The sequence below is a fragment of the Suricata suricatta genome, chromosome 14 (genome assembly GCF_006229205.1).
Source record: "Suricata suricatta isolate VVHF042 chromosome 14, meerkat_22Aug2017_6uvM2_HiC, whole genome shotgun sequence".
NCBI lineage: Eukaryota > Metazoa > Chordata > Mammalia > Carnivora > Herpestidae > Suricata > Suricata suricatta.
Window position 1 is genome coordinate 8,318,840 of NC_043713.1, and position 16,613 is coordinate 8,335,452.

Genomic DNA, 16,613 nt, shown 5'->3' on the forward strand with positions numbered 1-16,613 from the left:
AATAATACAAAATAATAATATTGATAATAAGAAAAATAATAATCATACTTCTCTTATAGAGTTGATGTGCTGATGAAATAAAATCATATATGTTAAGGGCTTATAAAGTACTTGGAGCCTACAAGGAATCCATAAACATTAGTCATAAATACCTAGTGATGCTCAGTCTGAACAAAAACAGAAACATGTATTTTAATAATATATGTGCATCTTCCATTATTTTTTAATATTTAAGGCAAAAATGCATATATAAAAGGCTTCCTCCTTTTTCTTTTGGCCTTTTTCCCCCTTCTATCTATGCTCATCTCCAGATGATACCTTCTACTTTTGGAAGACATACTCTTATTCATTGATAAAATATTTTATAAGAATAATTATCTTGCTTTATCACTTGTTTAATGTAGTTCTTTTGTGCAATAATTGTTATTGTGGTGAAAGCCTAAAGTTGGAGACTCAAATATGGACTTTGGAGAATTTTTCTTCTTCCAGCTCCTGCTAAAAACACATACAAAAAGGCCACAGGCTGTAACAACTGTTTTGAACTTAAGCAGGTCAGTACTGAAAATAAAAACTAATCTATCAGATCCATTACTGTTAAAAATAATTATTCCCATGGAAGACTACCTCAAGAAGCAAGAAAAATCTCAAATAAGTAGCCTAATATTACACCAAAAGAAGCTATAAAATAAAAAACAAATAAAACCCCAAACCAGCATAAGGAAGGAAGTAATAAAGAGTAGAGCAGAAATAAATGATATAGAAACTAAAAAAGACCAACAGAGCAGATCAAACAGATCAAGGAAATCAGGAAGTGGTTCTTTGAAAAGATCAACAAAACTGATGGAGCTCTAGCCAGACACATAAATAAATAAGTAAGCAAATACATGAATAAGAAAGAGAGAGGACTCAAATAAATAAAATCAGAAATGAAAAAGGAGAAACAACAACCAACACCACAGAAATTCAACTGTAAGAGAATATTATGAAAAATTATATACCAACAAACTGGACAACTTAGAAAAAAATGGATAAATTTTAGAAGCATATAACCTAAGAGAATGGAATCAGGAAGAAGTAGAAAATTTGAATAGACCATAACCAGCAATGAAATTCCATCAATAATCAAGAAATTTTCGGCAAACAAGTCTGGGAACAGATGGCTTCACAGATAAACTCAAACAAACATTTAAAGAAGAGTTAATACTTATTTTTCTCAAAGTTTTCCAAAAATAAAAGAGGGAAGAAAACTTCCAAAGTCATTCGATGAGCCCCCAAACCAGATAAAGATACTACAAAAAAGGAAAACTATAGGCCAATATCTCTGATAAACATAGATGCAAATATCATCAACAAAATATTCATGAACTGAATCCAGGAATACATTAAAAAATATAATTCACCATGATTAAGGGAAATTTATTCCTGAGATGCAAAAGAGGTTCACTATTTGAAAATCAATAAACATGTTACATCACATCTTTAAAAGAAAGGATAAAAACCATATGATAATCTCAATAGATGCAGAAAAAGCATTTGATAAAATACAACAGCTGTTCATGATAAAAACTGTCAACAAAGTTGGTGTAGAAGAAACATACCTCAACATAATAAAGGCCATATATATATATACATATACATATATATATGTATATATATATACCCAAAGCTAACATTATACTCAATGGTAAAAATTCTAGAGCTTTCCCACAAAGATTAGGACAAGACAAAGGTGTCCACTCTCACTACTATTATTAAACTTAGTAATGGAAGTCCTAGACACAGCAATCACATAAGGAACAAAAGGAACAGAAGGCATCTAAATTGGTAAGGAAGAAGTAAAATTTCCACTATTTGCAGGTGATATGATAGTACATATAGAAAACCCCAAAGATTTCATCCATAAACTATTAGAACTGATAAATAAATTCAGTAAATTTTCAGGATACAAAATCATGCACAGAGATCAATGAATTCTTATACACCAATAATGAAGCAAAAGAGAAATTAAGAAAGCAATTCTGTCTACAATTGCACCAATAATAATTAAATGCAGAGAAATATACTCAACCAAAGAGGTGAAAGACTTGTACTCTGAAAACTATACAACAGTGATAAGAATAAACGGAAGAATACACAAACTAATGGAGAAATATCCCATATTCATGGATTGGAAGAACAAATAGTGCTAAATCATCTATACTACCCAAAGCAATCTCCAGATTTAATGAAATCCCTATCAAAATGCCAGCAGCAGTCTTCACAGAACTACAACAAATAATCCTAAAATCTGTATGGAACCAGAAAAGATCTGAATTAGCCAAAACAATTTTGAAAAAGAAAAGCAAAGCTGGAGGTCTCACAATTCTAGGTTTCAAGTTATACTACAAAGCTGTAGGAACCAAAAGACTATGGCATCAGCACAAAAATAGATACATAGAATAATAGAACAGGATAGAAAGCCCATAAACAAAACCACGAGTATGTGATCAATTAATCTTCAACAAAAGAAGCAACAATATAAAATGGGAAAAAGACAAGTCTCTTCAACAGATGGTACAGAAAAAACTGGACAGCCACATGAAAAACAATGAATCTGGACTACTTCTTCACACCATACATAAAAATAAATTCAAAATATGCCAAAGATCTAAATGTGAGACCTAAAACCAAAAAATTTTAGAAGAGGGCACATCCAGTAATCTCTCTGACATTGTTTATAGCAAATTCTTTTTATATATGCATTCTGAGGCAAGAGAAACAAATGCAAAAATAAACTCTTGGGACTATATCAAAATAAAAAGTCTTCACAATGTAAAGGGAACAACTTCAAAAAAACTAAAGACAATCTACTGAATGGGAGAAGATATTTGCAAATAACATATTCAATAAAAGGCTAGTATTCAAGATATATAAAGAAGTTATACAACTCAACATCCAAAAAATGGACCCAATTTAAAAATGGACAGAAGACACAAACAGACATTTCTCCAAAGAAGGTAGCCAGATGGCCAACAGACACATGAAAAGATACTGAACATGACTCATCATCATGGAAATGCAAATCAAAACTACAATGAAATGTCACCTCACACCTGTCAGAATGGCTAAAATCAACAACACAAGAAACAGCAGATGTGGGTGAAGATGTGGAGAAAAAGGGACCCTGTGCACTGTTGGTGGAAATGCAAACTGGTGTGTCAATTGTGGAAAACAGAATGGAGGTTCCTCCCCCAAATAATAGAACTACCCTAGTAGACAGTAATTGTACTACTGGGTATTGACCCAAAGAATAGAAAAACACTAATTCAAAAAGATATATGTGTTCCTATGTTTATTGCTGCATTATTTCTAATAGTCAAATTTTGGAAGCAACCCAAGGGTCCATTGATATGCAAAGGTATAAAGAAGTAGTGATTCTATCTATCTATCTATCTATCTATCTATCTATCTATCTATCTATCTATCATCTATCTATAATGGAATATTATTCAGCTATAAAAAAAGAATGAAACCTTGCCATTTGCAACAACATGGATGGAGATACAGAGTAAAATGCCAAGCAAAAAATAAATCATTCAGAGAAAGACAAATACCATATGATTTTATCCATGTTGAATTTCAAAACAAACAAACCAAGAAAAAAAAAAGAGACAAACCAAAAAAACGGACTCTTACCTGTAGCGAACAGATGGTTACCAGAGGGGAGATGGGAAACGGGGGTGGGAGAAATGGGTGATGGGGATGAAACAGAACACGTATCATCTGAGCACTGGGTAGTGTACAGAATTATTGAATCACTATATTGTACATCTGAAACAAATATAACACTGTATGTTAACTATACAAGAATTAAAATAAAATCTTGATAAAAAAATCATGTTTACTAGGATTACACATTATGAACAAAGCTTTAAATTTTTATATTTATAGAGGTTATCTAATAATATTTCTATTGCTTAAATATTTAAAATATAGGAGAATTTCTAATAATTGGGAGAAATACCCAACCATACCAAAAAAAATAAATTCAATAAGAAGGTCAAAGGGTACTGAACTACTTCAGTTTACCCCAGATGGTAGAGTATAATAGGAAAATTGGGCATAGCTTTAGGACTTAGGTGACTAGCCGCTAGTTTCTTGATATGGCCATCCTTTAAAACATCACACGCACCAAGCTGTACCAGTGGACACATATGAAATCAATGTGTTGGGAACACATTGAGTATGGTCAAATAGCAAATGAGTTCCAAATGAGTATGGACATATAGACAGCGATGCCCTCCCTCCATTTTGATTCTTTTTTCTTTCAACCTCATGGAAGGTTGAAATAGAAGGTTCCCTTTTTGATAAGTACCTTTATCTTTCCCCACATCCATCCCATCAACAGCCCCTTTCTGGGCACCTACTATTAGCCATGCACTGTTGCAAAATGGAGCTAAGATCTCCCATGTAAACAGACAAGCTTCCTTACCTTTTGCCATGTTCACATTAATCTGGGATTTTGACAGAGAAGCGTGAATGCACATTTAATTCATATGAAAACACGTTTATCGAGGGAAACACTTCGAGGATAATGGGAAAGTTCTAAGTCTAACGTAAAATAGAATGTTTCCCTTCATTGGCTATTTGAACCCTTGTTCAATACAACTATAACCGATTTAGGAAAGCAGTTTTGAATTCGAAGCATTGAGAGTAGTAAGTGTTGAGATAACATGGAAATGTAAATAAGCATGTTTATATGAATTTGCTAAGTTCACTTACTGCCTCAACAGAAAGCAGTAAAGTGGATTTTGAAAGAGATGTACAGAAATTATTGGCAAAAGGGTTAGGAAAAGTCCCAAACATACGTGTATGCACCCAAGAGAGGACAAGACCTGGGGGCCATCAGAGCAGAGGCCATAGGTGGGTCCTCAGGAAAACACTAGGTGACTTGGGGTTGTCACAGTTCTAATTAATCCAGTGTCTTCCCTTCCCATGCACTTTATAATCTTCAGTAGATTGCTTTCTATCCAATTGAATACAGTAAGGAAATTTTTAAAAATTTATTTAAATTCAAGTTAGTTAACATGCAGTGTAGTATTGGCTTCAGGACTAAAACCCAGAGATTCATCACTTACTCAGTGCTCATCCCAACAAGTGCCCTCCTTAATGCCCACCACCCATTTAGCCCATCCACCCTCCCACCTCCCCTTCAGCAACTCTCAGTTGTTCTTTGGATTTAAGAGTCTCTTATGGTTTGCCTCCTTTTCTTAATGTTTATTTATTTTTGAGACAGAGAGACAGAGCACAAGCAGGAGAAGGGCAGAGAGAGAGACAGAGATACATAATCTGAAGCAGGCTCCAGGCTCTGAGCTGTCAGCACAGAGCCTGACACAGGGCTCTAACTCACAAACTATGAGACCATGACCTGAGCCGAAGTCAGTTGCTTAACTGACTGAGCCACCGAGGCGCCCTTCCCTCTTTGTTTTTAATCTTATTTTTCCTTCCCTTCCCCTATGTTCATCTGTTGTGCCTTTCAAATTCCACATAGGAGTGAATTCATATGGTACTTTTCTTTCTCTGACTTATTTCATACTTACCTTATAGGTCCCTCCATTTTCTTGCAAGTGGCAAGATTTCATTCTTTTACACCACTGAGTAGTATTCCTCTGTGTGTGTGTGTGTGTGTGTGTGTGTGTGTGTGTGTGACATCTTCTTTATCCGTTCATCAGTCAATGAACATTTGGGCTCTTTCCATAATTTGGCTCCTGTTGATAGTGCTGCCATAAACATTGGGGTGCATGTACCCCTTTTGAATCATCATTTTTTGTGTCCTTTGGATAAACTTATGGTTGAGAAAAAAATCTCAGATTGTAAATAAATCATCAATCTGATATAGCTGGAAAGCGTTCTGAACACCTGGCCATCAGGAAAAAACACTGCTCCTGGGTTAACAAAGGAGTTTTAAATACTTTCACCCACTCTACAGAATTCTAAACTTTGTTTGAAAAAAAAATGTTACTCAAGGCACCTAATACTTTTTGGATAAATCATCACAGGCTTTCATCTGTTATTCAATTATATATTTATCATTCTTCTGCAAATGTAAGACAAGTTACAGTTTTGGTCTTGGATAATTGGACCATTTAGACTTTTATTTGTCTAAATAACCAGAATGCATATCCATGTGTGACAGTTTAATTTTCAGTTTTCCCAGAATATTATTTTTCTCTAATGGCTTACTCATATCAAATTTCTCTTTAGAGATTCTGTTCCCCGAGTTTTGTCAATATAAACCCAGAATGTGCCAGAACGCTCAAATCCATATCACTAACAGACTTCTAAATTGACTTGCTTTCCACCATCAGTATCCTCTTTTGAAATTATGTAATTATTTCTGATACATCTAGAGCATTCTCAGTCATCTAACTCACTTTGCTACAACATGTAAAGTCAGTAAGAGGCATGAGGTACAAGAGATTTAAATCGAATTAGATTAGCATCTATTGTGACAATCTCAGAAAATTGAGTTATGATGGTACTGAATTTCTAATCATACAACTCCCTGCCCATTGAAGATAATACTATTTAATGCTGGCAGTAACTAAAATCCCAGGCATCTCTTCATTTAAAAGTTGTAAGTAGATCAACTCCCCCAGCATCCTCCACATCCACAATATAGTTCCCACACAGACCCAAACACACACTTAACTCTAATTCTGGATGAATTCTACACCCTCACTGAAGGCAGTTCTCTAGGGCGGGTCCATTTCCGTATCACACAGCAGTCAGGCAAGTACTAGATCCCATCGCACCATACAGTATATACAGAATTAAAGATTGAACTGTAATTTAAGAAAACATCTTGAAAATATTTTTTAACAGAATAAAAACATTTTTCTGTTCTTTATATTTTCCCCTGCCTTGCCACAAAAAATCTGGGAAAACCTACTTGAGCTGGAAACTAGTAAGTACACTCACTGTAAGACAGTATCCTCAAATTCAAATAAGTTTACAGTTGAGAAGAGGAAGAACTTACATACTTGCAAGTTACTAAATGAAACCTACATGGCAAGGGAGAAAATATGTATTTATCGAGTGCCTAACATATAATGTACAATTTTAGTACTTTACATATACAGATGAATTAACCCTCTAGAAAAGTTGTTAAACACTATTTTGCAAATAATCAGAATGACTCAGAAAACCTGTGTAATTGCTAAAAGGTCAGACAGTAAGGTATTGCCAGGATAAGAACTATGACCAAGGTCTCTTGGATCCTAAAAATGGAAATAAAATTAGGAATGCGTGTTTTCAGAGTATGTGGAAAAGATGGAACTCGCCATCTGTACTGAGAGAGATCAGAAATTTTTAATTGAATTTTTGAGATAATTGTAGATCCTTAGGCAGTTGTAAGAAATAATTAAGATAAATTCCATGTGTCCTTTCCCCAGTTTTCTCCAATGGTGTCATTTTGCAACTCTATAGTACAGTATCATAATCAGATATTGACAATTATATAGTCTATACTTCGACTATATAGACCATTTCCATCACCAAGAATGCATTATTGTTGCCATTTTGTAGACACACTCCTTCCTTCTCAATGTCCTTTAATCTCTGGCGACCACTAATGTCTTCATTTCTAAAATTCTGCCATTTCAATAATGTGATACAAATGGAATCACAGACTATGTAGTTGAAAGGATCAGCATTTTTTTCCTTAACATACTTCTTTGGAGATTCATCCAGATTGTTACATACATCAAGAGTTTACTTTATTCCTGAGGAGTATTCCAAGGTATGGGTGTAATGGCTTGTTTAATTTTTTTTTTACCCATACATACAAAATCATAAACAAAGTTTCCACGGTTTGGCATTGACAAATAAATTTTTTTTCAAGATTCACATATAGGTTCTGAGTGAATATAAATGTTCATTTCTCTGACAGAAATGCTCAGGAGTGCAGCTGCTTGGTGGCATAGTAGTTGTGATGTGGGACTCTAGCAAACTGTTTTTCGATGTGACTGTGTCATTTACACTCCCTTTAGCTAGCAATAATGGCTGGTCCAGGAGCCGTGCGACCTCGCCATCATTGCCATCATCACTATTTCTTATTTTAGCCATTATGGAAGGTGTGTAGTTACACCTCATTGTGGTTTTCACTTGCGCTTCCCTAATGGCTAATATGTTGAACACCTTTTCATGTTCTTACTTGCTGGACAAATTCTTAGTGTTCCTGCATTCAAGATGTCCTGAAGCACACTTACACTGAGTATAGCATTTTGAGTTGGCAGTTGTTGTAGAACTTGGTCAATAGTGTACCACTTCCTTCCAGCTCCTGCTGTTTCTGATGAGATATTGACTGTCACTTGGGCTGTCTTTTTTCCTTTAGGTTCTGTGAAGACTACTTTCTCTTAATCTTCCATAAGTTTGACTGATGAACCTTGATGTGGGTATTGTTGAGTTTATGCTGATTGGGGTTTATGATACTTTTTAACTATAGATTTGACCCTTTTCCTAAAATTTAGAAAAATTTCACCTATTATCTATTTGAGGTCTCTTCAGTCCCACACTACTTCTCCTCCTATACTGGCTTCCAAAGGTGTGTCTTTTGTTGTCACCCCAACCCACTTCAACCACTGTTAGCAAGGGTTTATTTTCTTTTCCAGATTGATCACTTTCTAATGTTCTGTCTTCAGGTCACTGATTCCTTCCTCTGTCCCTTCCATTCATAAATTTTTTTAAAAAATTAGTTATTGTTTTTATCATAACTTTTCTATTTGTTTCTTCTTTGTATTTTCTATATCTCTAAGACTTTTTCCCCTGAGAATTCCCATTGTTTTTCTCATTTGTTTCAAGCATGTTCATACTTTGCTCATTAAGGCACGTTTATGTTAGTCATTTAAAAATCCTCGCCAGTAATTAAAACAGCTCCACAATTTTGCTGTTGGCATTTACTGATTATCTTCTTTTGTTCAATTTGAGATATTTTTGGTCTTAATATGATGAGTAGTTTTCAACTGCATCCTGGATATTTTGGGTTCTGTGTGAAGAGACTTTAGGTCTTATCTAAACATTCTGTTTTGGACAGGTTCCTCTTATACCATTCTGGAAGGTGAAGGGTGCAGCTCTGCCTTATTACTCCCAGGGGAATGGAGAAGTTCTATTTCCTCACTAAACCTCCTTTGACATCTCCTCCGAGGTACTCCTGGTTAGTGCTGGGTGACAATGAGAGTTCCAGTCACCCCCCAGACCTCCCTACCTGGGAGAGGGTGGATGTGGAAGTTAGGCTCCCTACATGTTTCCCATCAGCACTCTGGGGGCTGGGCACCTCATAGCTGTCTAACAGAGATCCAAGTCCTGGCTCCCATTCAGCCTTCTCTGTCATCATATTGGAAGGGAGGGATGGTTACCTCTTGTGCAGCCTGGCAAGGGTGGCAGTCCACAGTTGAGTGACTTTGCTAACAGGATTTGAGATAGGACACCCTTCTTTTTTTCTGTGATATTTGGCTGAATTCAAGCAGTTACCTAAAACGTTCTGTCTTGATAAACTGACCTAGTCATTTGGCTCGAGTGAGAAGACTTTGGTTGCATGCTTTCCTTTTTGTTTTTATCTGTACTGTTGGTGTTTCCAGGTTGCTGGCATGTTTAGCTCCAATTCTGGGATACATGCAGCAAAAAGAAAACTTGGGAACCCCCTGCCATATCATTTCTTAAGTTCTAGTTACCTAGATGGTGTGCCTCTGCCCTTCAACCTTGTGAGTCTTCTGATGCTTACTTAAAGTATAATGGTTAGAGTTTTTAGTTGCATTTATTGGGTTAAATAGGGAAAAGTATGTTTACTTCATCTTTCCAAAGTGAAAGAGAAATAGGATGTAAATGTATGGTTAGGGAGAAAAGAACAATCCACAAATAGGAATAAGAAAATAAGGTACCAAAATTCCTACAAATTTGAAACTGAAATGTTGGTGATAGGTTTTTTCTTAGAATAATACAATATAAAAAGTTATTTTCCCTTGAATGTGCATCCCAAAAATGTTGGCCTAAAAAATTATAAAAGGAGTGTTTTCTGATTATGAGTTTGCTTTCAGGCAGCAACCAGATTGTAGAAAGAAATAGTGACTTCTTGATCCAAAATGATAGTCAATTTCCATTCTAAGAAAACAACAATTTTTTTGGTGGCACTTGGTGGCTCAGTAGGTTTAGCATCAGATTCTTGATTTTGTTTCAGGTCACGATCTCACCATTCATGAGGTCAAGCCCTGTGTGTATATAAAGCCTGCTTGGGATTCTCTCTCTCTCCCTCTCTCTGCCCCTTTTCCTCATGTGATGCACTATCTTCTCTCTCTCTCTCTCTCTCTACTTCTTCAAAAATAATAAATAAATAAACTTAAAACATTTTTTTCATTCCCAGTTTTAGGGGCCTTCATCTTAAATATGGAGAAAAAATTAAATGTACTTGTTATGCATATGCATTTGTTAAGAACTGTTCATTCATCCAGCAAATTGGTGCTCATAGAATTCACCTCTTTAACACATTGGCCAGAAGAGCCAATTATGTAAGTACTCTGGGGCCATTTGGAACTTCTTTGACTAAATTTCTACCATGAGAAGCTTACTTCTGAAAAAGTTGGGCAGTTCAAGAAATAACTAGAACACACTGGTCAAGTGAGGACAATACTATTATCAAATTGGTGAGTTTGTTAGTAACAGTTTTAAAAGTTGTCCATCGTAAATGGGGATCATCAATGTTAAAAAAATTGTGATGCTTGATATTAAAATACTCTTTTTCCCCCAATTCAAACAATATTGTTTGAAAATCTGTTACATGTTTCCAGTATATTCACAGGGTGATAGACAAGGTGATAGGTCAACAATGTTGAATACCATCAACAATGGCTGGCGTTTGGTTTCTAGATTAAAACTCATTAGCTACGTAGCCTTGGTAAATGGCTTAACTTGCTAACAGTCTGAATCTGAGTGTGCACCTCTGAAAAAAATGGAACTAGGTGTTCTCATACAATGTTTTAGGTGATTTTGAACCTTTAACCAAACAAATCTAAGGCTGTTTCCTTCAAAACTAGATAAGAATATATACAGATCATAAAATAAATTTCATTCAAAGAAGAATGTTAATTATACTGGAATTAAAATTTTAAAAACTTAATTAAAATTAAAATTAAAAAAGAATGTATAGTTAAAAAGAGAGTTAAAATACTTAATATTAAATGAGATCTTAAAATTCAATGGTTCAGCATTTATATCCGACATTTTTTAAGTTATTAGTAAATGGTAGCTATTATAATAAATACTATATCAGTAAAAGTGAGCAAACCACCAAAATTTATCTTTGAATAAGTAAAATGCAAATTAAAATGACATTTTCAAAACCACTTATGAAAATATTAAAGATAATAATATATACTCTTGGCTAGAGAGTAATAAAATGAGTGTGCTTAGACTCTGCATGTGAGTAAGAATGTGAATAAATATAATTTTTTTCTAAAGACAACTTGGCAATGTGTATAAAAGACTTAAAAAATAAACATACTCTTGACTCATACCATTTCTAGGAATCTAAGCCATTTTTAAATGTCCGAGATATATGGGCACATGCATACTATAATATTGATTATATGGCTAAAAATCTCAATTTTTAAAAATAGTTTATGCTTTAATTGTGTACAGTCACACAATGTTCTTTATGAAAACATATTGCAATTATGATACGATGTTAGAGACCTAAACACAGCCACTGTAAAATGTAAAATGATGCCAACAAGGTGGTTATGTGTCTTCTTTTCTAAGAAAAGAAAGTAGCTTCTATCCTAATTTAAGACTTCAATGAACACATATACTCACATATATATCACACACACATCCACACATGGAGGCTCATCATTTGTAAGAATCTGTGTCAATATTTTATTTTTCTTTAAGTTTTTAAAATTTAATTTTGAGAAAGGGACAGAGAAAGAGAGCAAGAGAGCAAGCAGGGGAGGGGCAGAGAGAGAGGGACAGAGAGAGAATCCCAAGGCAGCTCTGGACTGTCAGTGTGGAGCTAGACACAAGGCTCCATTTCATGAACGTTGAGGTCATGACCTGACCTGAAACCAAGACCGGGACTCAACCGGCTCAGCCACCCAGGCGCCCCTATTTGTTTTCTTTTGAACAAAGCTTTCTTTCTGCAATTTAATTCAATTGTATATACCACTCATGTGCACACAGTAAAAGACACAGCCAACTCATGTCTTTCATTTGCTTTCAGCTTTCAGTGCTTTACCAAGAATTTTTGAATCATAACATCATTTTTCATAGTACCTGAATGTCTTGTGGAAGATGACCTTGAGCTGGGTAAGATGTCTATCACATTTGGGTTGTATAGATATGAAATAGCTCACTCAAGGCCACATGACTAATAAATGAGTCTCAGAACTTTTTACTAAATCGAACTAAAAAGGTTGTATATCAGAGATCCTCTATTACAATGGCTCCATCTGAAAATGATGATCATGCCCTTGGCCTTTGAAGAGACTTACAATAAACAGCCAGATGTGTCTTTTTCTGATTTTGTCCCCAACTGCTAAGTAAGCTTTTATACATGTTGTACAAAAGCCTAATCTAAGATGCATCTCTGATCTCGGGGCCAAGAAAGAGTGAGGTTTCTCCTGATGGTTTGATTCCTTTTAGAAACCTGCCAACATACAAACCACCATCTTCCCTTGGACCAAACTGGTAGGCAGAATTGTCCTCAACACGTCGGCCTTTCTCATCCTGCATCTCTCCGTCTGTCTTCCCTTTTCCCAGTCCCGCTTTATGACTCAGAGAAGACGTGCTGGAGACTGCGCTGGTGCAAGAGCTCTCCCTCCTGAACAACTTAGCAGTCACCCCCATGCCAGGGCCGCCGCCTCCAACTAGCGTTCCCTTGCGGTGCGTGATCTTTCCAAAAATCCTGCGTGAAAACTTTATTCTTATTTCCATTATTTTAGTCTGTAAACTGAGAACTAGAGAGGCAGAAGGAGTTGGCCAGAATAAAGTACTCAGTGATGCAGCTGCTTCCAGCTCCAAAATCTAGGAGTTGTTCATCTTCTACCGCACTACGATCATCTGATGTAAAACAACTGCAGTGTGAGCTCAGTCTCTACAGAGTTTTACGAAGCAGCAGCCCTCGAATTCAGATCTCCTTCCTCCCGGCCTGTATTTCCTGAGCTGCTCCTACACTTTGGTATCCAAGACCTTCCTCCAGAATTATGACACAAAGTAAGTAATTTATGATTCCTCACTCTTAGTGCACTACCACCATTTTCTATGCAGTGCAAATAATTCAGTCCCCTAAAAGTCCCTCCTTTGTTAACATGACATAGAGGAAACACAGTGTACAATCTGTGAGAGTTCTTTTGTTGGCGGTGGTGGCAGAAGTGTTGAAAATAAATGTTTCCACCATTTCACTTGGCATACCTACTAAATGAAGTAACTAACAAAAGTGCGGTCGCCGTGCCTCACGCCGGTGCTGGCTGCCGGAGGCTACGGTAACGCCACTGACAGGCAACACATTCTGCGTGTCACTGGTCTTGAAAACTTAACACGTGGGATCCACTTTCAGTAAGTATTTCCCCACAGTTAGAATTGTAATGGCGCTAGGGGCGCCTGGGTAGCTCAGTCGGTTAAGCGTCCGGCTTCGACTCAGGTCAGATCTCATGGTTTGTGGGTTCGAGCCCCGCGTCGGGCTCTGTGCTGACAGCTAGCTCAGAGCCTGGAGCCTGTTTCAGATTCTGTGTCTCCCTCTCTCTCTGACTCTCCCCTGCTCCAGCTGTCTCTCTCTGTCTCTCAAAAATAAATAAAAAGCATTAAAAATTAAAAAAAAAAGAATTGTAATGGCTCTAAAGGTTTTTGAATCAAATGTTCTGTCTTTACAAAAGTCAGGTATGATGACAGTATCATCCTGCAGCATTTTTAAGCCACATATAAACGGACTATATTGTTTTTTATTCTCAGCAGCATTATTCTTCATAAAGTAATCAAACATGGCTAAGTTATACTTCTTAAAATAGTCTATCACTTGATAAAATCAGCTGTATTTTGGTATTACAATCTTTATCCAATACCTTACCTCAGCTCTTAACTCGTAGATCACTCTGTCCTTGCTGGATTGACATTTTGACTCTTCTTTTATATCTCCCGCTATTTTTTTCATTTCATTTTCATGTTGACCAGGAATAATGTTAAACTGAAAAAAGATAGAAGTTAACATTGTAATCACACAAGGCTCTAAGGTCTGGCTCCAGGATAATTCAGTTAGTTTTCATTTTAGTTTTAGTTTAGGTTTTGTCTGTCTGTTTTCTGTGGATTCCGGCAGGTTTTATTGTTGCTGTGATAATGTAGTTAAGTCATTTATTTCTCAGGGCGCCCAGGTGGTTCAGTCGGTTAAGTGGCTGACTACGATTCAGGTCATTATCTCACGGTTCGTGGGTTCGAGCCCCATGTTGGGTTCTGTGCTGGCAGCTCAGAGCCTGGAGGCTGCTTCAGATTCTGTGTCCCTCTCTCTCTGCCCCTCCCCTACTCAGATCTGTCAATGTTAAAAAAAATTTTTTAAATCATTTATTTCTTTACTTGTATTTGAAAAATTTTAAGTTGTTCAAAAACAATCAGCAAAGCTATAGCAATCTAAATTCATCATTTGAAAACTGGGCAAAATTTGGTTACCTCACATACTCCTGATAATTGACCAACTGGATCCTAAATGAATCCAATTAACATTGATTTAACAGTCTTGAATATGTGTAACACAGTACCTTTGTGACTGTACTTAATGCCTACTTTCTACGAAGTCTAAAGAGTATATAGATTACAACAGAGACAAACTTTGGCAATAAAAAATATCTGTATAATATCTATTTAATGCTAGAATTAGTGAAAACATATTTTAAAAAGATGTCAATACATTGCAATATGGAACTGCTGCAGAAAGAAACAGGATAAGGAGTGGCGTATCCCGATAAGGGAATATTACTCAGCACTAAAAAGAAATGAGCACTCAAGTCATGAAAAGATATGGCGGAAAGGTAAACGCATATTACGAAGTGAAAGAAGCCAATCTGATAAGGCTACCTACTGTATAATTCTAATTATGTGACATTCTGAAAAACAAAATCCTTCTATGGAGACAATGTAAAGTTAGTGGTTTTCAGGGTTGTGGGTAGGAAAGGCTGAACAGGTGAAGCACAGAGACTTTTAGGGCAATGAAACTATGGGATGGTCCTGTGGACACATATCACTATGCACTTGTCTAAACCCAGTGAGTATACAAAACCAAGAATACGCTCTAACGTAAACTACGGACTTGGGTGATAGTGATGTGTCAATATTAGGTTCATCACTTGTAACAAATGTACCACTCGGGAGGAGGACATCGGTAACGTGGAGAGGTATGCTTAAGTGAGACGGGGCATATGGCAGATATATGTACCTTCCATTCAATTATGCTGTGAACCTAAACATCCTCAAAAAATGGTCTATACAGAGAAACATACAAAAGTGAGAGAAATCCTATAAATACATAGTAAATTTTCTCCATAGCTGTTCTTATGGTTTTCAACAGAAACTCAAAATTTGATAAATCTTAATATGTGTAATACAATAAAACATCATTTATTAACACATTTTCCCCTAAAATATGTAAGTAAATGTTTTAAGACTTCATATTATATAACTTGTATGCAATCCTTCTATAAATTAGAAAATGAAAGCAAATATTATACTACCTATTTAAAACTAAAAATAACATTACTCATAATATTATCATTGTTAATAAAAATATTAAGTATATATTAATCCTTAGGAACTGGACTTGATATGTATTTCCTTAGTTAATGCTAGAGTAATCTTATGTGTTAGGTATTATTATCATTACCTTAAAGAAAAATAAACCATAATTTTACAAGGCTTAAGCAACTTTCCCAAATTCACAAAGCTAGTAATGGAAGAAGCAAATTTAAGAATGTTCTTGCCAAATTCATTACTAGAGTTCTTAATCATAAACCAGTTACTACATCTATAATTATAAAGCTGAAAGCCATTGGAATAGTTTACTGAAAGGCAAACACTTTATAGACACAGACTAGAAATGAACTGCAATGTAGTTAAGGGGCTGATTTGCCAAGTACAGAGAGGATCCATTCAGAGTTAGTAACATGGAAAATGCACCACAGAAGGCAAATGTGGAACAAGATACAATGCCACGGAGTTCAGTACAAGTCTGTTTATGCATGTTTCACCTCACTTTCATGTAAATAGGCAATGTGGCATTAATATCTTTCCAAAATAATAAAATTAAATTAAAGTCATTTTGCTAAAGAATTCAAGGGTTAAAACAAAGCAACAGGTTTTGGTTCAAGTTCACCAAAGTTTACCAAAATAAAAATCCAGCTCATTCTGGTAATTGAATGCCCTTAGTTTAACTTCTGAAATCTGGACCATTAATTCCCAGGGAATTAGGTCAATCAATAAGCCTTCTCATTGTCAACAGAACTTTCAACCAACCTTGCCACTCAAAGGAGAGAGGAGGCAGGAAAATAAATTTTCACAAACAACAGTATAGAAAATCCATACTAATCACCTAAAATAGCTCCATT

At 35.7% G+C, this 16,613-nt stretch overlaps 1 protein-coding gene across 1 annotated transcript in view; it reads right to left on the reverse strand.

Moving 5' to 3' along the window:
* CCDC102B (coiled-coil domain containing 102B) overlaps positions 1–16,613 on the reverse strand; it is an 87,675-nt gene that overhangs the window by 34,375 nt on the left and 36,687 nt on the right. The window contains 1 exon segment of the mRNA XM_029922790.1: positions 14,093–14,209. Coding sequence (XP_029778650.1) covers positions 14,093–14,209 — 117 coding nt within the window.